This window comes from Chlorocebus sabaeus, chromosome 1 (genome assembly GCF_047675955.1).
Source record: "Chlorocebus sabaeus isolate Y175 chromosome 1, mChlSab1.0.hap1, whole genome shotgun sequence".
Lineage (NCBI taxonomy): Eukaryota > Metazoa > Chordata > Mammalia > Primates > Cercopithecidae > Chlorocebus > Chlorocebus sabaeus.
This window is the reverse complement of record NC_132904.1, coordinates 17,418,888-17,444,979: the sequence shown is the minus strand read 5'-3', so window position 1 is coordinate 17,444,979 and position 26,092 is coordinate 17,418,888. Positions and strand designations below refer to the sequence as shown.

General features: G+C 44.0%; 1 protein-coding gene across 4 annotated transcripts in view; it reads right to left on the bottom strand.

Annotated features, from left to right (window-relative positions):
* Positions 1–26,092, bottom strand: part of FNBP4 (formin binding protein 4) — a 53,843-nt gene that overhangs the window by 18,780 nt on the left and 8,971 nt on the right. For all 4 annotated transcript variants that reach the window (XM_073016272.1, XM_037999324.2, XM_037999323.2 and 1 more), the window contains 7 exons: positions 20,920–21,056; positions 19,290–19,473; positions 17,126–17,273; positions 16,898–17,018; positions 13,027–13,365; positions 10,938–11,148; positions 2,625–2,749 (listed from right to left, as the gene is read on the bottom strand). In XM_073016272.1, coding sequence (XP_072872373.1) covers positions 2,625–2,749; positions 10,938–11,148; positions 13,027–13,365; positions 16,898–17,018; positions 17,126–17,273; positions 19,290–19,473; positions 20,920–21,056 — 1,265 coding nt within the window. The remainder of the gene's footprint in view (positions 1–2,624; positions 2,750–10,937; positions 11,149–13,026; positions 13,366–16,897; positions 17,019–17,125; positions 17,274–19,289; positions 19,474–20,919; positions 21,057–26,092) is intronic.

The window sequence follows — 26,092 nt, the reverse complement described above, 5'->3', positions numbered from 1 at the left end:
GAAATATAGGTCTGCCTATAAACAGCCTTCCCTCAACAGCTGTATTTAGTTATCCAGAATATAAAATTCTAATTTATAGTAACATCATACACATAACAAAGTGACAAATAATGACAGAAATCAAATACCATATCTACATAATCAATGCATTTTAAAAATTATTCAAAACAATTATTTTGTTTTAGACAAAGGTCTTGCTATTGCCCAGGGTGCTCCTGAACTCCTGGTCTCAAGTCAGCCTCCTGCCTCAGTCTCCAAAAGTGCTGAGATTACAGATGTGAGCCACTGTGCCCAGCCCATCATAATGCATTCTAATACAATATGGAATTCAATAGTTGCAAATGGATCCCAATCTTGAAAAGCTAAACTCAGGCCGGGCGTGGTGGCTCAAGCCTGTAATCCCAGCACTTTGGGAGGCCGAGACGGGCGGATCACGAGGTCAGGAGATCGAAACCATCCTTGCTAACCCGGTGAAACCCCGTCTGTACTAAAAAATACAAAAAAACTAGCCGGGCGAGGTGGCGGGCGCCTGTAGTCCCAGCTGCTCAGGAGGCTGAGGCAGGAGAATGGCGTGAACCCGGGAGGCGGAGCTTGCAGTGAGCTGAGATCCGGCCACTGCACTACAGCCTGGGCGACAGAGCGAGACTCTGTCTCAAAAAAAAAAAAAAAAAAAAAAAAAAAAAAAAAAAAAAAGCTAAACTCAAAGAGTAGAATTAGAATGGTGGTTGTCAAGTGCTGGAGACAGGTGGATATGGGGAGATGTTGGTCAAAGAATATAAACTTTCAGTTATAAAATACATTTTGGGGCCGGGTGTGGTGGCTCACACCTGTAATCCCAGCACTTTGGGAGGCTGAAGCAGGCAGATCACAAGGTCAAGAGATAGAGACCATTCTCGCCAACATGGTAAAACCCATCTCTACTAAAAATACAAAAATGAGGTGGCCATGGTGGTGCACACCTGTAGTCCCAGCTACTTGGAAGGCTGAGGCAGGAGAATCACTTGAGCCCGGGAGGTGGAGGTTGCAGTGAGCCAAGACTGTGCCACTGCAATCCAGCCTGGCGACAGAGCGAGACTCTGCCTCAGAAAAAAAAAAAATAAATAAAATAAAATAAAATAAAATAAAATAAAATAAAATAAAATAAAATAAAATAAAATAAAATAAATTTGGAAATCTAAAGCACAGCACGGTGACTACAGTTAACGATACCTGAAATTTGTTAAGAGTATAGATCTTATGTGTTATCCCCACATACACACACAAGACAACTCTCCAAGGTAAGGTGATATATAAGTTAATTTACCTTGTTTGTGATAATCATATCGTAATATACATATAAAACAAATTATGACATAGTACATGCAAGATATATGTATAGTCAATTATAGCTCAACAAAGCTGGAAAAAATAGATCCTGAATGATATAAATACCAATATTGTCAAATTGCCATTTATCCATTAATTGCTTATATTAGCCACGTGCTGAAGCCTGAAACAAAATTAATTATCCCAGTCCCTTCTACTTGGTTGTTCCCTAACTAGTAATTGGATACTCTTTCAAGTCAAAATAACATGTTAAGTGGTTTTTCCAACAGACCACCCTTAAATAGCCAATACTTATTTGGTCCAACTCTCCCATGAGATTAGGTTAGAAATGCAATTCAAACTAAATTTGCCTTTGTGTAAAGACAAGTATTGCACACCGGAATTAAATCTGTGACTTTTCTCCCAAACTAGAGAAGCCTATAAGCTACTGCTTCTCAAACAGAGGCTTAATTTGAAGAAAGCAATTAAGCAGTTAGGATGTTAGATAATTTCTCAGTATCAAGTCAGCCTTGTAATTAATTATTTCAGGCTTAAATATGATCTTTTCATCTAACCAAGTAAACAATTTAGGTTTGGAAACATTACTATTACTTTTACTACTTAACAGAAAGCAGTTTAATAATAACTGGCATTAAAAAAAAAAAATTGGGCCGGGTGCGGTGGCTCACACCTGTAATCCCAGCACTTTGGGAGGCCAAAGCGGGTGGATCACAAGGTCAAGATTTCGAGACCAGCCTGGCCAACATGGTGAAATGCCGTCTCTACTAAAAATACAAAACTTGCCAGGTGTGGTGGTGTAATCTCAGTTACTTAGGAGGCTGAGGCAGAAGAACTGCTTGAACCTGGGAGACGGAGGATGCAGTGAGCCAAGATCGGGCCACTGCACTCCAGCCTGGGTGGCAGAGCAAGACTCCGCCTTAGGGGGGAAAAAAAAAGAAAAAAAAAAATTGGCGAGTTGGGCGCAGTGGCTCACGCCTGTAATCCCAGCACTTTGGCAGGCCAACGTTGGCGGATCACGGAGCCAGGAGTTCGAGACCAGCCTGGCCAACATGGTGAAACCCCATCTCTACGAAAAATACAAAAATTAGCTGAGAGTGGTGGTGCACGCCTGTAATCTCAGCTACTGGGGAGGCTGAGGCAGGAGAATAGCTTGAACCCAGGAGGCAGAGATTGCAGTGAGCCGAGATCGTGCCACTGCACTCCAGCCTGGGTGACAGAGCTAGATTTCATCTCAAAATAATGATGATAATAATAATAATAATAAAAATTTGTCAAGTTGCATTAAGTAATATACATACTTTCAAATCCTGTTCTTCTTCTACTTTTGGTGTTGTTTGTACTTTTATTTTCTCTGGAGATTCTTCTACTTCCACCTCTTTATCTGAATTCTCATCTGTTTTTTCTGAATTTTCAGCACCAATTGCTGTAAAAGAAAACATGTAAAATTAAACCAAAGTACCAATACTTATAGAGCACTATATACATCTTCCCCCATAGCAGATATCTGCAAATGATTATTAGTTCTCTCTTGCCTGTTTTACTTACTTGTTAAAACTCTTCAAACTTGTCAGCCTACTGTCTTTATAACCCAAAAACAATTCAGGGCCAGGCGCAGTGGCTCACGCCTGTAATCCCACCACTTTGGCATTTGGAGGTGGGCAGATTACAAGGTCAGGAGATCGAGACTATCCTGGCTAACACAGTTGAACCCTGTCTCTACTAAAAATACAAAAAATTAGCCGGACGTGGTGGCACGCGCCTGTAGAATTGCTTGAACCTGAGAGGTGGAAGTTGCAGTGAGCCGAGATTGTGCCACTGCACTCCAGCCTGGGAGACAGAATAAGACTCCATCTCAGAAAATAAATAAATAAAAAAAAAATCCTTTATAATCAACTTTCTTAAAATACATCTATAAGTAAAATTTACTTTAGTCTATCAAATTACCCTGAAGTTTCTGCTTTCCCCTTCTCCTTAACACCTTTTCTAATTTCTCTTCCAGAATACCACTGCTTCAATTACTTACAATAGCTAGACAGCAAACCTGGGATATGTAAGAATTCTTTAACAAGTTGCAGGGTAAGGTGCTCAAAAGAGCAACATTATTAGCATTATAATTTCTTTTGGAGACAGGGTCTCATTCTGTTGCCCAGGCTGGAGTGCAGTGGCATGATCTCAGCTCACTGCAGACTTGACCTCCTAGGCTCAACGGATCCTCCCACCTCAGCCTCCCAAGTAGCTGGGACTACAGGCAGGCGCCACCATGTCCAGCCAGTTTTTGTATTTTTAGTAGAGACGGGGTTTCACCATGTTGCCCAGGCTGGTCCCGAACTCTTGGTCTTATGCAATCCGCCTGCCTCAGCCTCCCAATGTGCTGGGATTATAGGCGTGAACCACTGCATCCAGGCTGCATCATTATTATTAGTATTTTTTTGAGATGTAGTTTTGCTCTTGTTGCCCAGGCTGGAGTACAGTGGCGTGATCTCAGCTCACTGCAACCTCTACCTCCCAGGTTCAAGTGATTCTCCAGACTCAGCCTCCCAAGTAACTGGGATTACAAGCATGGCTAATTTTGTATTTTTAGTAGAGATAGGGTTTCACCATGTTAATCAGGCTAGTCTCGAACTCCTGACCGGTGACTGGCCCAGCTAGGTCTCTCAAAGTAGTGGCATTACAGGCATTAGCCACCACGCCCAGCCTGCATCATTTTCAAACCATCTGGTAATTTCCTTCCTAAACTGGTGAAGACCTACAGACATCTATATTGAACCCACCTATTTAGTTGGTGCTGATGTCTATTGGTAATGGGAATCTCCAAAAGAGAAGAGGTCTACCAACTTAAACAGAGCACACAATATGAACTCTTTTATCTTTGCTTCGTAACACCTGCATACCCAAACTAATTCACACAGTCTAAATGACTGCCAGATAGGCCAGGCGCGGTGGCTCACGCCTGTAATCCCAACAATTTGGGAGGCTAAGGCGGGCGGATCACAAGGTCAGGACATCAAGACCATCCTGGTTAACACGGTGAAACCCCGTCTCTACCAAAAACACAAAAAATTAGCTGGGCATGGTGGTGGGCGCCTGTAGCCCAAGCGACTTGGGAGGCTGAAGCAGGAGAATGGCATGAGCCCAGGAGGCGGAGGTTGCAGTGAGTCGAGATCGTGTCACTGTACTCCATCCTGGGTGACAGAGCAAGACTCTGTCTCAAAAAATAAAAATAAATAAATAAATAAATAAATAAAATAAATGACTGCCAGTTTAAAAAGCCAAAAATGACCAGGTACGGTGCCTCACGCCTGTAATCCCAGCACTTTGGGAGGCCAAGGCAGGTGGATCACCTGAGGTCAGTTCAAGACCAGCTTGGCCAACGTGGTGAAACCCTGTCTCTACTAAAAATACAACAAATTAGCTGGGTGTGGTGCTGGGCACCTGTAATACCCCAGCTACTCAGGAGGCCAAGGCAGGAGAATCGCTTGAACCTGGGAGGTGGAGGTTGCAGTGAGCCGAGATTATACCACTGCAGTCCAGCCTGGGCAATAAGAGCAAAACTCCGTCTAGAAAATAATAATTAAAAAAGCTAAAAATACCTCAAATGTGAGAGCTGTGACTTTGGTTAATCCTTCATCTTCAGGATTAGAAGTAAAAATGTGACTTTAAATGGCTTTTAATATTCTAAACTTTTTTTTTTTTTTTTTTTTTTTGAGATGGAATCTTTGTTGCCCAGGCTGGAGAACAGTGGAGCTATCTCAGCTCACTGCAACCTCAACATCCTGGGTTCAAGCAATTCTCCTGCCTCAGCCTTCCAAGTAGCTGGGGCTTCAGGTATTTGCCACCATGCCCAGCTGTTTTTTTTGTTTTTGTTTTTTTTTTTTTTAGTAGAGACAGGGTTTTGCCATGTTGGCCGGGCTGGTCTCAAACTCCTGGCCTTAAGTGATCTGTCCACCTCAGCCTCCCAAGCTGCTGGGATTACAGGTGTGAGGCACAGCACCTGGCTTTCTTTGTTTTTTTGAGGCATGGTCTTACTCTGTCGCCCAGGTGGGAGTGTACTGGTGTGATCACAGTTCATTGCAGTCTTGACCTCCTCCAGTCTCATTTTTTGTTCTTCAGCAGAGACAAAGTCTTGCTATGTTGCCCAGTTTGGTCTCGAACTCCTGGACTCAAGTAATCCTCCTGCTTCAGCCTCCCAAAATGCTGGGATTAAAGATATGAGCCATTGCATACAGCCTAAAACTTTTTATTAAGTCCTTAACCTTATAATATAATAGCCTGGCTCTCCTTTTACCTGATCATTAATATTAATATTCCCTCTTTATTATCAAATTGTCTGAAACAAAATCTTCCCACTAATTCCATTAATTAATTTTTTTTTTTTTTAAGATGGAGTCTCGCTCTGTTGCCCAGGCTGGAGTGCAGTGGCGCGATCTCGGTTCACTGCAAGCTCCGCATCCCGGGTTCACGCCATTCTCCTGCCTCAGCCTCCCGAGTGGCTGAGACTACAGGCGCCCGCCACCATGCCCGGCTAACTTTTTTGTATTTTTAGTAGAGACGGGGTTTCACCGTGTTAGCCAGGATGGTCTCTATCTCCTGACCTCGTGATCCACCCGCCTTGGCCTCCCAAAGTGCTGGGATTACAGGCGTGAGCCACCATGCCCGACCCCATTTATTAATTTTTAATGCCATTGTATATTAAAAGTCTTCTATCTGGTGGCAGGTCCAAGAATTTAACAATTTTAAGGATGGCTAGAGTTAAAGACTAGAATGTTTTGGAGGGCAAGTACACAGGCTGTATGAAATTAGAATGCACATATCCCTTTGACCTAGCAATTTACCACTAGGAATCTTTACTGTTGTGAACTAAAATGTACATAAAATACATTCACCAGGATGTTACCACGGTATTATTTATTGTGAAACAGCATAACAAATGCATATAATATAAAGAATAAAATCAGCTCAGTGAGGTGGCACAAGCCTATAATTCCAGTACTTTGGGAGGGTGAGGGAAGAGCATCACTTGGGCCCACGAATTCAAAGCTGCATTATGATTATGTCAACTATATTCGGCCTGAGTGACAGAGTAAAATCCTGTCTCCTTTTTTTTTTGAGATGGGAGTTTTGCTCGTTGCCCAGGCTGGAGTGCAATGGCGCGACCTCGGTTCACCACAACCTCCGCCTTCTGGGTTCAAGCGATTCTCCTGCCTCAGGCTCCCGAGTAGCTGGGATTACAGGCATGCACCACCATGCCCGGCTAGTTTTGTATTTTGTTTGTTTGTTTAGTAGAGACAGGGTTTCTCCAGGTTGGTCAGGCTGGTCTCAAACCCCCAGCCCCAGGTGATCTGCCCGCCTCAGGCTCCCAAAGTGCTTGGATTATAGGCGTGAGCCATGCCAAAATCCTGTCTCTTAAAAGAAACAAAAATTCAAGTAAATAGGTCAGGCGTGGTGCCTCACGCCTGTAATCCCAGCACCTTGGGAGGCAGAGACAGGTGGATCACCTGAGGTCAGGAGTTCAAGATCAGCCTGGCCAACACGGTGAAACCCCTTCTCTACTAAAAATACAAAAATTAGCTGGGCATGGTGGTGCGCGCCTGTAATCCCAGCTACTAGGGAGGCTGAGATAGGAGAATTGCTTGCACCCAGGAGGTGGAGGTTGCAGTGAGCCACGATTGTGACACAGCAGTCCGGCCTGGGTGACAGAGTGAGACTCCATCTAAAAAAAAAAAAAAAAAGTATAACATGGCTTATTAAAATATCAAAATATTAATATGTTACTATTGAGTCTTCCCGGGCTTCTCTGCCATCACAACCACACCAGACATGACCTCTACCCTCATGGTGTCAGTCATTATATTCCTTTAGCTTCCTCATGGATAGATCTTTGAGCACAATATACATATATATTTATATATTTTTTTCCTAAGACAGAGTCTCACTCTGTCGCCTAGGCTGAAGTGCAGTGGCACAAACTCTGCTCACTGCAACTTCCGCCTCCTGGGTTCAGGTGATTCTCCTGTGTCAGTCTCCCAAGTAGCTGTGATTACAGGCGAGCACCACCAGGTCCAGATAATTTTGTATTTTTAGTAGAGATGGGGTTTCACCATGTTGGCCAGGCTGGTCTCAAAATCCTGACCTCAAGTGATTTGCCTGCCTTGGCCTCCCAAAGTGCTGGGATTACAGGTGTGAACCAGCCAAAGCACAATATTTTTGCTTATTCCTGCATTTATATACATAGAATATTAACATATGCATTCTTCCATGGCTTTTTTTGTTCAACATAACTGTTTTTCACTCCTTTTTTTTTGAGACAGAGTCTTGCTCTATCACCCAGGCTGGAGTGCCGTGGCACAATCTCGACTCACTGCAAGCTCCGCCTCCTGGGTTCAAGCCATTCTCCTGCCTCAGCCTCCTGAGTAGCTGGACTACAGGCACCTGCCACCACACCCAGCTAATTTTCTATACTTTTAGTAGAGACGGGATTTCACTGTGTTAGCCAGGATGGTCTTGATCTCCTGACCTTATGATCTGCCTGCCTCGGCCTCCCAAAGTGTTGAGATTACAGGCGTGAGCCACCGCACCCAGCCACCATTTTTTTTTTTCTTTTTGAGACGGAGTCTCATTCTATTGCCCAGGCTGGAGTGTGGTGGCGCCATCTCGGCTCACCACAACCTCCGCCTCCCCAGTTCAAGCGGTTCTCCTACCTCAGTCTCCCACGTAGCTGGGATTACAGGCATGTGCCACCACGCTCAGCCTATTTTGTAGTTTTGGTAAAGACAGAGTCTCACCATGTCTCACCATATTGGCCAGGCTGGTCTTGAACTCCTGACCTCAGGTGCTCCACCTACCATGGCCTCCCGAAGTGCTGGGATTACAGGTGTGAGTCACCATAAGCCAGTCTTTTTTTTTGTTTTTCTTTTGAGGCAGGGTCTTGCTCTGTCACCCAGGATGGAGTATAGTGGTGTAACCATAGCTCACTGCAGCCTCAAACTCCTGGGTTCAAGCTATCTTCCTCCCTCAACATAATGAGTACTGGGATTATATGCGTGTGCAACCACACTGGCTAATTTTTAAAAAACATTTTAGAGATGGTGTCTTGCTATATTGTCCATGCTGGTCTTGACTCCTGGCATCAGCTGATCTTCCTGCTTTGCCCTCCGAAAGTAAATATTATTGTTTCTATGATTAAGCCACATGATGCACAGAACTACGGTACGTTCCTTTTGTCACTGCTGCTTAGTAGTCCTTTCTAAGAATATACCACAAGGCTGGGCACGGTGGCTCACGCCTATAATCCCAGCACTTTGGGAGGCCAAGGGGGGTGGATCACAAGGTCAGGAGTTCCAGAAGAGTCTGGCCAAGATGGTGAAACCCCATCTCTACTAAATATGCAAAAATCAGCCAGGCGTGTGTAATCCCAGCTACTAGGGAGGCTGAGGCCGGAGAATCGCTTGAACTTGGAGGGTGGAGGCTGCAGTGATCATGCCACTGCACTCCAGTCTGGGTGACAGAGTAAGACTCCGTCTCAAAAAAATACAAAAAATTAAAAAAAAAAAAGAATGCACCACAATTTATCTATGATACCTCTGATGGACATCTGAGTGCCCTATAGGGGTTTTTTTCATAGTACAAATGCAACAATTTTTTTAGTGAAACATGGACACAATTTAAATGTCCATCAATAGTGGGCAGAGTTAAATACACAGATCTACACCACTCAGTTTTAACCAATGAACGACAATTTTTAAGGCACGTTGTTAAGTGAAAACTGCATGTTGCCTAACAATCTATATGCTCTCATGTATGGTAAAATTTACATATATACACATAAACACACTCATACATACCTAACTGTAAACGTATATAAAGAACATTGTCTGGAAGGATATATGTATGTAAAGGACAGAGAAAATAGCCCGGTGCAGTGGCTCACACCTGTAATCCCATTGCTCTGGGAGGCCAAGGTAGGCAGATCACCTGAGGTCAGGAGTTTGAGACCAGCCTGGCCAGCATGGTGAAACCCCATCTCTACTAACAACACAAAAACTAGCTGGGCATGGTAGTATGTGCCTGTATTCCCAGCTACTTGAGAGGCTGAGGCAGAGAATTGCTTGACCCCGGGAGGTGGATCGTACCACTGCACTCTGGGCTGGGGGACAGAGCAAGACTCGTCTCCAAAAAAAAAAGGACCACAGGGGTAGGGGGTGAGAATAATGAAAAGATAAAGAGGATTTACAGATTTTTCCTTTATGTTCTTCCACACTGCCAACTGAAAAGAAAAAATTCAGGCTAGGGGTGGTGGCTCATGCCTGTAATCCCAGCACCTTGGGAGACCAAGGTGGGCAGGTCACCTGAGGTCAGGAGTTCGAGACCAGCCTTGCCAACAAGGCAAAACCCCATCTCTACTGAAAAATACAAAAATTAGCCGGGCATAGTGGCAGGAGCCTGTAATCCCAGCTACTCAGGAGGCTGAGGCAGCAGAATCACTTGAACCCAGGAGGCAGAAGTTGCAGTGAGCCAGGACTGCACCACTGCACTCCAGCCTGGGCAGTAAGAGTGAAACTCTGTCTCAAAAAATATAAATAAAAAGGAAAAAAATTCAAACAAGGATGTCTGCCTTTATTTATCACCGTTTTTTTTTTGTTTTGTTCTTTGTTCCTTTTTAAAAAAAAAAAAAAAGAAATAGGGGTCTTGCTATGTTGCCCAGCTAGCCTGGGACTCCTAGGATTCAGGGATCCTTCTGCCTCAGCTTCCTGTGACACAGCATTGGGCTGTTTTTGAACCATGATCCATAAAAGTATTTTCTTCTAGGTGTACTCAACTGAGGTTTGGGGTCCTTATCTTACTGCTAACTTTCCACTACAGAATTAGGGCCACAGCTGAAAGCGGTGGCTCACACCTGTAATCTCAGCACTTTGGGAGGTCGGCAGATCAACTGAGATCAGCAGCTCGAGACCAGCCTGGCCAACATGACGAAACTCCGTCTCTACTAAAAATACAAAAAATAGCCAGGCGCAGTGGCAGGCACCTATAATCCAGCTACTCAGGAGGCTGAGGTAAGAGAATTGCTTGAATCTGGGAGGCAGAGGTTGCAGTGAGCCAAGATCACGCCTTTGTACTCCAGCCTGGGCGACAGAGTGAGATCTCTGTCTCAAAAAGGAAAAAAAAAAAAAAGAATGAATTAGGGTCAAATGAAGATTAAAATATTAGCTTTATCCACAGATTTCTGAAAATAGATTAAAAAATGCAGCAGGATCTCTTATCATGAATGAAGGGTAAGGTCCTCATTACCCTGAGGACCAACTTGGGTCCTCATGACACAATCAAACTCTCTACTCACCCACACAGAGGCTGGGCAATGTAGACAGAGAGAAGAAATGGGACTGGGTTCTGAAAACACCACCACCCAGTGGATGTCAGCCTCTCAGGTTCTCACTCCTCTACTAGAAAATAGATCTGGAAAAGGTAGAGAAGTGGATGGAAGCTTCCTTCCCAGCACTTCTCCCAAAGAGTAAAAGTACAATCTCCTGTTTTGCTGAAGAGGAAACAAAAAAAGGAAGAGTTTCCTTCCCCTCTACATCTTTCAACTCTAAAGTTTAATGTGAAGCACAAATTACCAGTTTCTCCATTTTCTGGAGTATCTCGTCCAGTTTTACTAGAACTCCTGCTGGTAGATTCTGGACTGGTAGCTCGAACAAACATCTTCCATTTTCCTCTTTTAGACATAAGCCTACGCATTCCATCTTGAGATGCTGGCTGGCTGATATCAGAACGTGGACTAGACCCTGACACACTACCATCTCCTTCCTCCAAGGCTCGCAACTCTGCCTACAAAGAACATGACAATTAAGTTAGTTAATTGCTTATTAATATGTCTAATCAGAATAATAGCCATGACTATGTTGTTCAAATTTAAATCCTTTGAGAACGGAAAGCATTTTTTTTGGAGATAGGATCTCCCTTGTTGCCCAGGTTGGAGTGCAGTGGCATGATCATGGTTCACTGCAGCTTCAACCTCCTCTGCTCAAGCAATCCTCCCACCTCACCCTTCCAAGTAGCTGGGACTACAGGCACATGTCATTACACGTGTTTTTTTTTTTTCCTTATAAGAGATGGTATCTGGATATGCTGCTCACATTGGTCTCAACTTCTGGGCTCAAGTGATCTCCTGCTCAGCCTCCCAAAGTCCTGGGATTATAGGCATGAGCCACTGCACTCGGCCTACTCACTCTATTTTTATTTTTTAATTTTGCCAATTTTTTTGTGGATACATAGTAAGTATATATATTTATGGGATACATGAGATGTTTTGACACAGGTATGCCATGTGAAATAAGCACATCATGGAGAATGGGAAAACCATCCCCTCAAGCATTTATCCTTTGAGTTACAAATAATCCAACTCCATTCTTTAAAGTTATTTTAAAATATACAGTTATTATTGACTACAGTCAACCTACTGTGCTATCAAATAGTAGGTCTTATTCATTCTTTCTATTTTTTTCCTGGTACCCATTTGTATAAGTCTAAGCAACGTCAAGACTCTATTGATTATCGACTACCTGTTGCGGGAAGTCAGGGACCTCGAACAGAGGGACTGGCTGGAGCCTTGGCGAGGAATATAAATTGTGAAGATTTCATTTTAATATGGACATTTATCAGTTCCCAAATAATACTTTTATAATTTCTTATGCCTGTCTTACTTTAATCTCTTAATCCTGTTATCTTCTTAAATTGAGGACATATGTTGCCTCAGGACCACTGTGATAACTGTGTTAACTGTACACATTGATTGTAAAACATGTGTTTGAACAACATGAAATCAGTGCACCTTGAAAAAGAACAGAATAACAGTGATTTTTAGGGAACAAGGGAAGACAATCATAAGGTCTGACTGCCTGTGGGGTCAGGCAAAAACAGCCATATTTTTCTTCTTGCAGAGAGCCTATAAACAGATGTGCGAGTAGGGAAGATATTGCAAAATTCTTTTCCTAGCAAGGAATATTAATATTAATACCGTGGGGGAGGAATGCATTCCTGGGGGGAGGTCTATAAACTGCCGCTCTGGGAATGTTTGTCCTATGCGGTTGAGATAAGGACTGAGATACACCCTGGTCTCCTGCAGTACCTTCAGGCTTATTAAGGTGGGGAAAAACCCAGCCCTGGTAAATCTGTGGTCAGACAGGTTCTCTGCTCTCCAACACTGTTTTCTGTTAACATGTTTATCAAGACAATACATGCACTGCTGAACACAGACCCTTATTAGTAGGTCTCCTTTTTGCCCTCGAAGCATGTGATCTACTACCTGTTCTTATACTCCCTCCCCCCTTTTGAAACCCTTAATAAAAAACTTGCTGGTTTGAGGCTCAGGTGGGCATCACGGTCCTACTGATATGTGATGTCACCCCCGGCGGCCCAGCTGTAAAATTCCTCTCTTTGTACTCTTTCTCTTTATTTCTCAGAAGGCTGACACTTATGGAAAATAGAAAGAACCTATGTTGAAATACTGGGGGCGAGTTCCCCCAATAACCCAAAAGCATCATCAAGGACCAAAAAAGTTTTGCTGCATAACTTTCAACATACCTACATGATGGGATAAGAAAAACAAAATCCCACTAATGGTTGTAAGTCAAGCACAATGATCCCTGAGTAGTACTGAGTAGTACTGAGGAAAAAACATACTACAAGTAACTTTCAAAAGCTTACTTTTTTCCTTTCCAAAACTAGCTCCAGTTCAAGGGTATCTTGTTCCTCTTCCTCCTCACTTTCTCCAGATTGGACAACACTGCAAAGATCCTCCTGAGAAGGGTCTTCTATATTGTCCAACATAATTTCCTGTGGCTTTACTATTGTTGTTGCTTCTTCTACTGTTGTACTTGTTTCTTTTACTTCTGAATCTGGCTCTTCTTTACAAATTACTTTTCTTCTCCATCTCTCTTCTTCTTCTTTTATTCCCTCAGGCAATAAAGGAGCAAGTAGCGATGCTGCCACCCCTTTCTTCTCCTCCTCACTATTTGAGAGAGCCTGAATTCCTTCATTTACTTCCTATAGAGAACAAAATAATTTAGTTTCATGTAATTCTGAAACAAATCTCACCTGCACACACATTCAATTGTTCATATTAACTGTTTTCAGTAGCTGAATACCCAAAGTAAAACCCCCCTCCCCGCTTTTTATTTTTGAGATGGAATCTTGCACTGTCACCTGGGCTGGAGTGCAGTGGCACACTCTTGGCTCACTGCAACCTCTGCCTGCTGGGTTCAAGCTATTCTCCTGCCTTAGCCTCCCAAGTAGCTGGGATTACAGGCGCCCACCACCACGCCCAGCTAATTTTTTGTATTTTTAGTAGAGACGGCATTTCACCATGTTGGCCAGGCTGGTCTTGAACTAATGACCTTGTGATTCGCCCACCTCAGCCTCCCAAAGTGCTGGGATTACAGGCGTGAGCCACCACGCCCGGCCAAAACCACTTACTCCCAACAGGTGAGTATATATTTATACCATTACATTACTACTTTAGACAGACACTGATCGAATTAGAGCCTAGTTCTAGGTAGGATTCAAATATATCCTCTCTGCTATTCTCAGAATGTCAAAAGGTAGACTAGTAGTAAGCAGAGGTAGATTTAAGATCAGTATCTTGTCAGCTCGTAACATGACTGGGTAAATCTTTTTTTTTTTCTTTTTTTTTTGAGACGGAGTCTCGCTCTGTCACCCAGGCTGGAGTGCAGTGGCCGGATCTCAGCTCACTGCAAGCTCTGCCTCCTGGGTTTACGCCACTCTCCTGCCTCAGCCTCCCGAGTAGCTGGGACTACAGGCGCCCGCCACCTCGCCTGGCTAGTTTTTTGTATTTTTTAGTAGAGACGGGGTTTCACTGTGTTAGCCAGGATGGTCTCGATCTCCTGACCTCGTGATCCGCCCGTCTCGGCCTCCCAAACTGCTGGGATTACAGGCTTGAGCCACCGCGCCTGGCCGACTGGGTAAATCTTTACCTTCTTCTGTATGATGAGAATTTTTTTTTGAGAGAGTCTCACTCTGTTGCCCAGAAATGCAGTTTCATGATCTCAAGTCACTGCAACCTCTGCCTCCCAGGTTCCGGCGATTCCCAGCCTCTCAGCCTCCCAAGTAGCTAAGATTACAGGGATGCACAGCCACATCCAGCTAATTTTTGTTTATGTTTCTGTTTTTGAGACGGACTCTCATTCTTGTTGCCCAGGCTGGAATGCAAAGCGTGATGTTGGCTCACTGCAACTTCTGCCTCCCGGGTTCAAGCAATTTTGCTGCCTCAGCCTCCCGAGCAGCTGAGATTACAGGCGAGAGCCACCAAGCCTGGCTAATTTTTTTTTGTATTTTTAGTAGACACGGGGTTTTACCATGTTAGCCAGGCTGGTCTCGAACTCCTGCCTTCCGGTGACCTGCCCACCGTGGCCTCCCAAAGTGCTGGGATTACAGGCGTGAGCCATCACACCAGGTCCAATTTTTGTATTTTTAGTAGAGACAGGGTTTTACCAGGTTGGCCAGGTTGGTCTCGAACTCCTGACCTCAGGTGATATGCCCAACTCAGCCTCCCAAAGTGCTGGGATTACAGGCATAAACCACCATGCCTGGCCTGATAAGAAAATTTAGTAAGTATGCCATGAAGGTGATTTAGACTAAAGTGAACAATTCCTGGGCCAAGCGCAGTGGCTCATGCCTGTAATCCCAGCACTCTGGGAGGCCAAGGCAGAAGCATCACTTGAGCTCAGAGTTTGAGACCTGTCTGGCCAACATGGTGACACCTCATCTCTAAAAGAAAAAAAAAAAAGTCAGGCAAGGTGGTGCACACCTGTAGTCCCAGCTACTCAGGAGGCTGAGGCAGGACTGCTTGAGTTCAGGAGAGTAAATCTGCAGTGAGCCATGATCATGCCACCATACTCCAGCCTAGGGCACAGAGTCAGATCCTGTCTTAAAAATAAGTAAGTAGAAAGGGCAGTGGCTTGAGCCTGTAATCCCAGCACTTTGGGAGTCTGAGGCAGGTGGATCACTTGACGTCAGGAGTTCAAGACCAGCCTGACCAACTGGTGAAACCTCATCTCTACTTAAAAAAATAGAAAAATTAGTCAGGCGCTGTGCCAGGCACCTGTAATCCAAGCTACTCAGGAGGTTGAGGCAGAATTGCTTGAAACTGGGAGGTGGAGGATGCAATGAGCTGAAATCACGCCACTCCCCTCCAGCCTGTGTAACCAAGCAAGACACTGTCTCAAAATTTAAAAAAATTAAAATTAAAATATATTTTGAGGCAAAAAAGTCTTTAAAATTGAAGATAAATTGGAATTCAATATACACTCCCTAAGGAATATCACTTACTTTTCTTACTAATTAGGCTACAGAAATGCTCAAGTTTCACTAATATAGTATATCCGTTACCGAAAAATCCAAAATCTGAAACTGAGCACTGACATGATGATCAAAGGAAATGCTCATTGGAGCATCTTAGATTTCACATTTTCAGATTAAGAATATGCAACTGGTAAGTATAATGCAAATATTTCAGAATTCAAAAAAATCCAAAATCTAAATTATCTCCGATCCCAGGCATTTCAATTAAGAAATACTCAACCTGTAGTAGTTTTCAATTTAAAGTAGTTATCTTTTTATTTTTAAAATGTCTTATATATGGAATCCCAAAAATAATAGAATGATTCTACGTGAAGTCCCTGACTGGACCGCTGCTCCCGCGTCCTTTGCAATGATCCAAGAGGCCTCTGTGATACCCTAAAGCTCTCAAAGAAAAAGTGAAGTGGGCTGGGTGCAGTGGCTCACGCCTGTAATCTCAGCACATTGGGAGGCCGAGGCAGGCAGATTACCTGAGGTCAGGAGTTCGAGACCAGCCTGACCAACATGGTGAAACCTTGTCTCTAATAAAAACACAAAAATTAGCCAAGGATGGTGGCAGGCACCTGTAATCTCAGCTACTCAGAAGGCTGAGGCAGGAGAATCGCTTCTTGAGCCCGAGAGGCGGAGGTTGCAGTGAGCCGAGATGGAACTTGGCACTCGGCCTGGGCGACAGAGCGAGACTCCGTATCAAAAAATAAAATAAAATAAAATGCCAGGTGCAGTGGCTCAGGCCCAAAATCCCAGCACTTTGGGAGGCCACGGTGGGCGGATCACGAGGTCAGGAGATCAAGACTATCCTGGCCAACACGGTGAAACGCCATTTCTACTAAAAATACAAAAAATTAGCCAGGTATGGTGGTGGGTGCCTGCAGTCCCAGCAACTCAGAAGGCTGAGGCAGGAGAATGGGGTGAACTCGGGAGGCGGAGCTTGCAGTCAGCTGAGATCACACCACTGCACTTCAGCCTGAGTGACAGGGCAAGATTGTGTCTCAAAAAAAAAAAGAAAACAGAAAAGAAAAAGTGAACTTGAGTAACTGCTATAAAGGCTACATAATATGCAGAAACAAAGTGAAACAAAGTGAAAGCTTATGAAACTTATCCTATTTCACATGTATGACACAAAATATTAAGAGAAGGCTTCCATTCCTGTGCTCAGAGCAATGATTATTAGATCTGAAAATAAACAAGTTTCAATACTGACCTTTTTAACTTCTCGCTTAGCTATGACTGGTCCACTTTTACTACTGGAAACAGAAATCGTTTTCTCCTTAGAATATATGTCTGTATTTACCACAAAACTAGTTTCAGCACCTGGCACAGAACTAAAAAAATATATACTTAGCAAGAGAAATATAAGACACATACTAACAGCAAAAGATAAGACTTTCAATTTCCTTCTAGGCAATTTCATTTTAAAATTAATTCTTACCTGGGCTGGTAATGCTGTAATCCCTGTACCTGGGTGGCAAGATACTGGGGTAACTCCCAAGTCACTTCATTTGTTTGTGTATTCCAATAGTAATAACATCCTGTGTTCTCATCCCAGACTTCCTGCCAATCTCCCATCTCAATTCCGACTAGAAGAAAATAAAACAAATTTTAAGCACAAATCCCCCTACAATTCTGGCTTACATATAAGCTCAAAAGCCACAATCACCTAACAGTTTCTCAAAACTTTGCACTGTTAACATTTTGGGCAGACAGGTCTTTGTTGTGGGGCGCAATCCTATGTGCAGGCCAGCACCCCTGGCCTCCGCCCACCAGAAACAGCAGCACTCCCGTCCACCCTGCCTCCTACATTGTGACAATAAAAAATATTAACAGACATTGTCAAATATCCCCTAGGGGCACCCCCCAACATCGGTTGAGAACCACTGGCCTAACACCAAGAATTATTTTCTTAATACCTACCATTTAGAGTCACCTTTGAACACAGTTTTTTTTTTTTTTTTTTTTTTTTTTTTTTAAAGTTTGGCTGGATGCAGTGGCTTAGGCCTGTAATCCCAGCATTTGGGAGGCCAAAGTGGGCAGATCACCTAAGGTCAGGAGTTTGAGACCAGCCTGACCAACATGGAGAAACCCTGTCTCTATTAAAAATACAAAATTTAACTGGGCATGGTGGTGCATGCCTGTAATCCCAGCTACTTGGGAGGCTGAGGCAGGAGAATCACTTGAACTGGGGAGGCAGAGGCTGTAATGAGCCAAGATCACACCACTGCACTCCAGCCTGGGCAACAAGAGCAAGACTCCGTCTCTAAATAAACAAACAAACAGAAAAAAGCAGTTTGCTGGTCCAAAAATTTACCTAAAATACTCTGAATATCATGGCTTTTCTTATTTACCCGGCAAGGATAAGCAATTACTTTTTAAAAGATAAAAATTACATCCTGACGGGCACGTTGGCTCACGCCTGTAATCCCAGCACTTTGGGAGGCCGAGGCAGGTGGATCACCTGAGGTCGGGAATTCAAGACCAACCTGACCAACACAGAGAAACCCCGTCTCTACTAAAAATACAAAATTAGCTGGGGTGGTGGCACATGCCTGTAATCCCAGCTACTCGGGAGGCTAAGGCAGGAGAATCGCTTGAACCCGGGAGGCAGAGGTTGCGGTGAGCCGAGATCGTGCCATTGCACTCTAGCCTGGGCAAAAAGAGTGAAACTCTGTCTCAAAAAAAAAAAAAAAAAAAAAAAAATTACATCCTACAAGTTTTCAGAGCCGACTATCCTACCTACCATCTTCGACATGCTTTATTTAAAAAGACAGAGGTTGGGCGTGGTGGCTCAAACCTGTAATCCCAGCACTTTGGGAGACCGAGGCAGGTTGGGCGTGGTGGCTCAAACCTGTAATCCCAGCACTTTGGGAGACCAAGGCAGGTGGATCACCCAAGATCAGGAGTTTGAGACCAACTTTGCCAACATGGTGAAACTCCGTCTCTACTAAAAATACAAAACATCTGCTGGGTGTAGTGGTACATGCCTGTAATCCCAGCTACTCGGGAGACTGAGGCAGAAGAATTGCTTGAATGTGGGAGGCGGAGGTTGCAGTGCGCCAAGATTGCATCACTGCACTCCAGCCTGGGTAACAACGGTGAAACTCAGTCTCAAAAAAAAAAATAAAAATAAAAAATAAATAAATAAAAATAAAAGAATCTTAAAGTCTAAAGTTAAAGCCTCTGGGCTTTCATCTTTAGAAAACTGAATGCCAGCCGGGAGCGGTGGCTCACACCTGTAATCCAAGGACTTTGGGAGGCCAAGGCAGGCTCATTTTCCGAGTTGAGGAGTTCGAGACCAGCCTGGGCAACATGGTGAAACCCCATCGGTACTAAAATACAAAAGAGAAATTAGCCAGGTGTGGCAGCGTGCGCCTGTGGTCCCAGCTACTCAGGAGGCTGAAGGAGGAGAATTGCTTGAACCCAGGAGGCGGAGGTTGGAGTGAGCCGAGATCATGCCACTGCACACCAGCCAGGGTGACATGCGAGACTCCATCTCAAAAAAAAAAAAAAAAAAAAAAAACGAATAGAAAAGAAAAGTGAATGCCTAGAATCCCTTTAAGGATTTTACTTTTCTTTTAAAATCAAAGGATCAAGTTTACCTCCTGCCAGTGAACACTGAGTATCATATTGCCATCCAGATGTTTGGGTGGAGTCTGTTCCATTTGAAGTAGAAGAAAGGGTAGATGTTGCTGCTTCCTTTGGCTCTGGTCGAGGTGGAGTTGGAGGTGGAGCAGAAGCTCCTACAGGAGCTGCAGGCTGAGGAGCTGTTATGGCATCGATCTCCTTCAGTATGAAAAGAGTAACAAATGCAGTAATTATATCAAAAACAAGAAACTTAAGGAAATGGCAATCCCTTTTTAAAAATTCTACACATGATGAGCTGGGCACAGTGGCTCATACCTATAGTTCCTGCACTTTGGGAGGCTGAGACAGGTGGATCACTTGAGGTCAGGAATTTGAGACCAGGCTGGTCAACATGGTGAAACCCCACCTCTACTAAAAATACAAAAGTTAGGCTGGGCACAGTGGCTCATGCCTGTAATCCCAGCACTCTGGGAGGCCAAGGCAGGCGGATCACTGGAGGCCAGAAGTTCAAAACCAGCCTGGCCAATATGGTGAAAAGTTGTCTCTACTAAAAATACAAAAATTAGCCGGACATGCTGGTGGGCACCTGTAATCCCAGCTACTCAGGAGGCTGAGGCACGAGATTCACTTGAATCTGGGAGGTGGGGATTGCAGTGAGCTGAGATCTCACTACGGCACTCCAACCTGGGTGAAAGAGCAAGACTCCGTCTCAAAAACAAACAAACAAAAAAACAAAAAGCAAAAAAAAGAATAGAATTATTATTGGGCATGGTGGCACATGCCTGTAATCCCAGCTATTCAAGAGGCTCAGGTGGGAGAATCATTTGAATCTGGGTGGCAGAGGTTGCATTGGGCCAACATCATGTCACCACATTTCAGCCTGGGAGACAGTATGACCCTGTCTCGAGGGAGGAAAAAAAAAAAATTCTAGACACTCATTCTAAGCTTCTCAAATCAAAACCCTCATCTTCCAATTATACAAGCTCCCCAATCTCTTCCAATCTGCCTTTTTTCTCTTTGAAAGCTTTACAAAAAGAAAAGAGAGGTGGTGGCTCACGCCTGTAATCCCAACACTTTGGGAGGCCGAGGTGGGTGGATCACCCGAGGTCAGGAGTTCGAGATCAGCCTGGCCAACATGGTGAAACCCCGTCTCTACCAAAAATACAAACATTAGCTGGGTGTGGTGGCACATACCTGTAGCCCTAGCTGCTCGGGGACACATACCTGTAGCCTCAGCTATTTGAACCCGGGAGACGGAGGTTGCAGTGAGGCAAGATTGTACTGCTTGCACTTAAGCCTGGGCAACAGAGTGAGATTCCATCTCAAGAAAAAAAAAAAAAAAAAGGAGAGACAGCCAGGTGTGCTCACACCTGTAATCCCAGCACTTTGGAAGGCCGAGGTGGGAGGATCGCTTGACCCCAGGAGTTCAAGACCAGCATGAGCAACACAACGAGATCCCATCTCTTTTAAAACTAAACAAAACAAAAAAAGAGAGAGAGATTGGGAGAAATGCAAGAAGAGAGTGTTGGAGGGAGAGGGAGAAAGGAGGAGGAAGACACTGAATTGACAAGTATGCTGACCACTTAAGATCCAGGTCCCAAAGTAGCTTCAATAACTAAAACTCCAAACAAAAGCACCACTAACCGCCAGGAAGTTGGCCAATGTACTATCAATATCAGTCGACTGGTTTCCATTTGTCTCTTTGGATTGTGCTGGTTTTTCGGAAACATCATTGTCATCGTCATCACTGTCAGCATAAGCACCAAGTAAGCACAGACCGCCTAGAAACAAAAAGGAAAACAGTATTTGTAACAACAATGGCAATACGTCCTAAGAAGTATCTAAATGGAAGTATAACATGGTTTTTAAAATTTACTTACAGATTAGAACATAACCCCAAAAATAATAATCACTGAACTACCACAGAAGAATAAATTACATCATATGCTTAAAGCTAATAAAAATTGATCTATAGACCACGTGCGGTGGCTCATGCCTGTAATCCCAGCACTTTGGGAGGCCGAGGCGGGTGGACCATGAGGTCAGGTGTTTGAGACCAGCCTGGGCAACACAGTGAAACCCTGTCTCTACTAAAAATACAAAAAATTAGCCGGGCATGGTGGCGTGCGCCTGTAGTCCCAGCTACTGAGGCAGGGCAGGAGAAATGCTTGAACCCGGGCGGCAGAAGTTGCAGTGAGCCAAGATCACGCCACTGCACTCCACCCTGGGCAACAGAGCAAGACTCCGTCTCCAAAAAAAAAAAAAAAAAAAAAAAAATTGATCTGGGCTGGGCATGGTGGCTCACACCTGTAATCCCAGCACTTTGGGAGGCCAAAGTGGGCGAATCATGAGGTCAGGAGATCGAGACTATCCTGGCTAACACGGTGAAACCCCGTCTCTACTAAAAATACAAAATTAGCCAGGTGTGGTGGCACATGCCTGTAATCCCAGCTACTTAGGAGGCTGAGGCAGGAAAATTGCCTGAACTTGGGAGGCGGAGGTTGCGGTAAGCTAAGATCGCGCCATTGCACTCCAGCCTGGGCAACAAGAGTGAAAATCCATGTCAAAAAAATATAAATAAACAAAAACAAAAAAAAAAAAAAAAAAAAAAAAAAAAAAAAAAGTTGATCTATGAGCCAGGCAATACAGCTCATGTCTACAGTCCCAACTTCTCGAGGAATATCTGCGGTAGGAAGATCATTTGAGCCCAGAATCCAAGACCAGCCTTGAAAACACAGTGAGACCTTGTCTCTCCCAAAAAAACAAAAACAACAAAAACAAAAAAAAAAAAAAAAAAAAAAAAGAAAAGGAAAAAGAACAAAATATTAGCTGAGCATATGGCTGAGGTGCAAGGATAGCTTGAGCCCAGGAAGTTGAGGCTGCATTAAGCCAAAACATCTCCACTGTACTCCAGCCACAGTGACAAAGTGAGACTGACCATGTCTCCAAAAAAAAAAAAAAAAAAAAAGAAAGAAAGAAAAGAAAATTAATCTGCATAGTTATTTCAATCAATTATTCAATCTCACTCTCTTTCCAAATAGTACCTAGTATATCCTGATTTTAAAATTTGGTGATTAAAGTGTTTACCTCAAACTAAACCAATTACAGTGTAGCAGCTGAAACAAAGACTTTCAACAACAAAACAAATAATAAAGAAACAAAGACTTTCAAAGTTAAAAAACAAAGCTTTTAATCAATGATTATTCCTCAAACAGGAAGTGACAGGAATTAAAAATGGGACTCAACATGGCTAAGACCAACGATCAATGTCTTCCTCAAATTTAAGTGGTATCAGGTATGGCCTCTGTAATGCTGCTATGCCATTTCCTTTTGGATCACCTGTGGCTACTCCAAGATTACAATTAAGTAAGCATACATACCTCTCTCTATGTATTATAAATACATAAAATGTTAAATTCTAGCTAGACTTTTTCAGCTATTATATTAAATTGCACAGTGCTGACACATTCTACGCTCTCACTAAAAAGTTAGTAAATGAAGAGATTTATCAGAAAGTTAAATCTAGTCTTCTGTGTCATACATCCCATACATAAACTCAAAGGTCACCTAAAAGTAAACATAAATTGTTCCATTAATCATGTAAGAGTTCCTATTCAGTGCCTTAGTATTATAATTCCTATCTTTGTTTCTTTCTGTATGTAGGTAAGTCTTTTTTTTTGTTTGTTATACTTTAAGTTCTAGGGTACATGTGTACAACGTGCAGGTTTGTTACATATGTATACATGTACCATGTTGGTTTGCTGCATGCATTAACTCGTCATTTACATTAGGTATTTCTCCTACGGCTATCCCTCCCTCCTCTCCCCACCCTACGACAGGCCCTGGTGTGTGATGTTCCCCACCTTGTGTCCAAATGTTCTCTTTGTTCAATTCCCACCTATAAGTGAGAATATGTGCTGTTTGGTTTTCTGTCCTTGCGATAGATTGCTCAGAGTGATGGTTTCCAGCTTTATCCGTGTCCCTACAAAGGACACGAACTCATCCTTTTTTATGGCTGCATAGTATTCCATGGTGTATATGTGCCACATTTTCTTAATCCAGTCTATCATTGATGGACACTTGGGTTGGTTCCAAGTTTTTGCTATTGTGAATAGTGCCACAGTAAACATAACGTGTGCATGTGTCTTTATAGTCGCATAATTTATAATCCTTGGGGTATATACCCAGTAACAGGACCGCTGGGTCAAATGGTATTTCTAGTTCTAGATGCTTGAGGAATCACCACACTGTCTTCCACAATGGTTGAACAAGTTTACACTCCCACCAACAGTGTAAAAGCATTCCTATTTCTCCACATCCTCTCCAGCATATGCAGGTAAGTTCTTAAATAGCAAAATTTTTTTTTTGAGACGAGGTCTTGCTCTGTTGCCCAGGCTGGAGTGCAGTGGTGCAATCTCGGCTCACTGCAACCTCCACCTCCAGGGTTCAAGCAATTCTCCTGCCTCAGCCTCCCGAGTAGCTGGGATTACAGGTGTGTGCCACCACACCCAGGTAAAGTTTGTATTTTTGGTAGAGATGGGGTTTCACCATGTTGGCCTAGCTGGTCTTGGACTCCTGATCTCAAGTGATCTGCCACTTTGGCCTCCTAAACCCCAAAGTGCTGTGATTACAAGCATGAGCCACCACACACAGCCTCTAAACATCAATTTCTAAAATTTGATTTATTTATGTATATATGTATGTAAGAGATAGGTTCTTGCTCTACTGCCAAGGCTGGAAGCAGTGGATCACTACAGCCTCAAACTCCTGGCCTCGAATGATTCTCTTGCCTGAGCATCCTGAGTGGATGACGAGCGGCACAACCTACCATGCCTGGCTAATTTCTTTTATGCAGAGACGCAATCTACTATGTTGCCTGGGCTGGTCTCATTCTGTCCTCATGTGATCCTCCTGCCTTGACTTCCCAAAATGTTAGGCAAAATTTTTCATTTCTTTTTTTTTGAGACAGGGTCTCACTCTACCACAAATGAACTGGTGCAATCACACCTCACTGCAGCCTTGACCTCCTGAGCTCAACTGATCTTCCCACCTCAATCAGACTCCTGTATAGCTGGGACTAGAGATGCGCACCACTGCACCTGGCTAACTTTTGTAGAGACGGGGTTTTGCCACGTTGCCTAGGCTGGTCTTGAACTCCTGGGCACAAGCCATTTTCCTGCCTCAGATTCCCAGGTAGCTAGGACTACAGGCCTATGCCACCACACTTGGCATTTTTTTTAAAAAGTACAGACAAGGTTTCAATCTGTTGCCCAGTTTGGTCTCGAATTCCTGAGCTCAAGCAAATCCCCTGCCTCAGCCTCCCAAAGTGCTTACATTACAGGTGTGAGTCACCTCGCCTGACCACAGTAGTATTTTAAACTGGTAAGAAAGATATTTACATGGATGTTTCTGGACAGGCATGGTGGCTCATGCCTATAATGCCAGTACTTTGGGAGGCAGAGGCGGGGGGATCACGAGGTCAGGAGATCGAGACCATCCTGGCCAACATGGTGAAATCTCGCCTCTACTAAGAACACAAAAATTAGCTGGTGGCGGTGGTGCACGCCTGTAATCCCAGCTATTCAGGAGGCTGAGGCGTGAGAATCGCTTGAACCCGGGAGGCAGAGACTGCAGTGTGCTGCGTTCATGCCACTGCGCTCCAGCCTGATGACAGGGCAAGATTCTGTCTTAAAAAAAAAGGAAAAAAAAGAAAAAAAGAAAAAAAAAAAAAGGGAGAAATTTGCATGGACGTTTCTTAGACAGTGTCTCTCTCTTTTTTTTTTGAGACCGAGTCTCGCTCGGTCGCCCAGGCTGGAGTGCAGTGGTGCGATCTCAGCTTGCTGCAAGCTCTGCCTTCTGGGTTCAGGCCATTCTCCTGCCTCAGTCTCCCTAGTAGCTGGGACTACAGGTGCCCACCACCGCACCTGGCTAATTTTTTTGCATTTTTAGTAGAGATGGGGTTTCACCGTATCAGCCAGGATGGTCTTGATCTCCTGACCTCATGATCCACCCGCCTCGGCCTCCCAAAGTGCTGAGATTACAGGTGTGAGCCACCGCGCCCACCCGTGTTTTTTTTTTTTTTTTTTTTTTTGAGATGGAGTCTCATACTGTCACCCAGGATGGAGTACAGTGGCACAATGTCAGCTCAGTGCAACCTCCGCCTCCCAGGTTCAGGCACTTATCTTGCCTCAGCCTCCCGAGTAGCCAGGATTAACAGGCACATGCCACCACAGCTGGCTAATTTTTGTACTTTTAGTAGACATGAGGTTTCACTATGTTGGCCAGGCTGGTCTCAAACTCCTGACCTCAAGTGATCTGCCCTCCTTGGCCTCCCACGGTGTTGGGATTACAGGCGTGAGCCCTGCACCCGGCTTTTTTTTTTGATATGGAGTTTCGCTCTTCTTTCCCAGGGCTGGAGTGCAATGGTGCAATCTTGACTCACTGCAACCTCCGCCTCCCAGATTCAAGCAATTCTCCAGCCTCGGCCTCCTGAGTAGCTGGGATTACAGGCGTGCGCCACCACACCTGGCAAATTTTTTTGTATTTTTTAGAGATGGGGTTTCACCATCTTGGCCAAGCTGCTCTCACACTCCTAACTTCAAGTGATCGGCCTGCCTTGGCCTCTGAAAGTGCTGAAATTACAGGCGTGAGCCACCACGCCCGGCCCAATTTTCTTGACGTTCTGAACAAAAGGTATTCAGCTTTATAAGAGCAGAACTACCAAAGGAGAAACTTCTGTATGAAAAAATGCTGCACTTTAGTATTCAGTACTGATGGATTCTGGAAAGGAGGGTGGGAAATTATATTTTTAAATAAA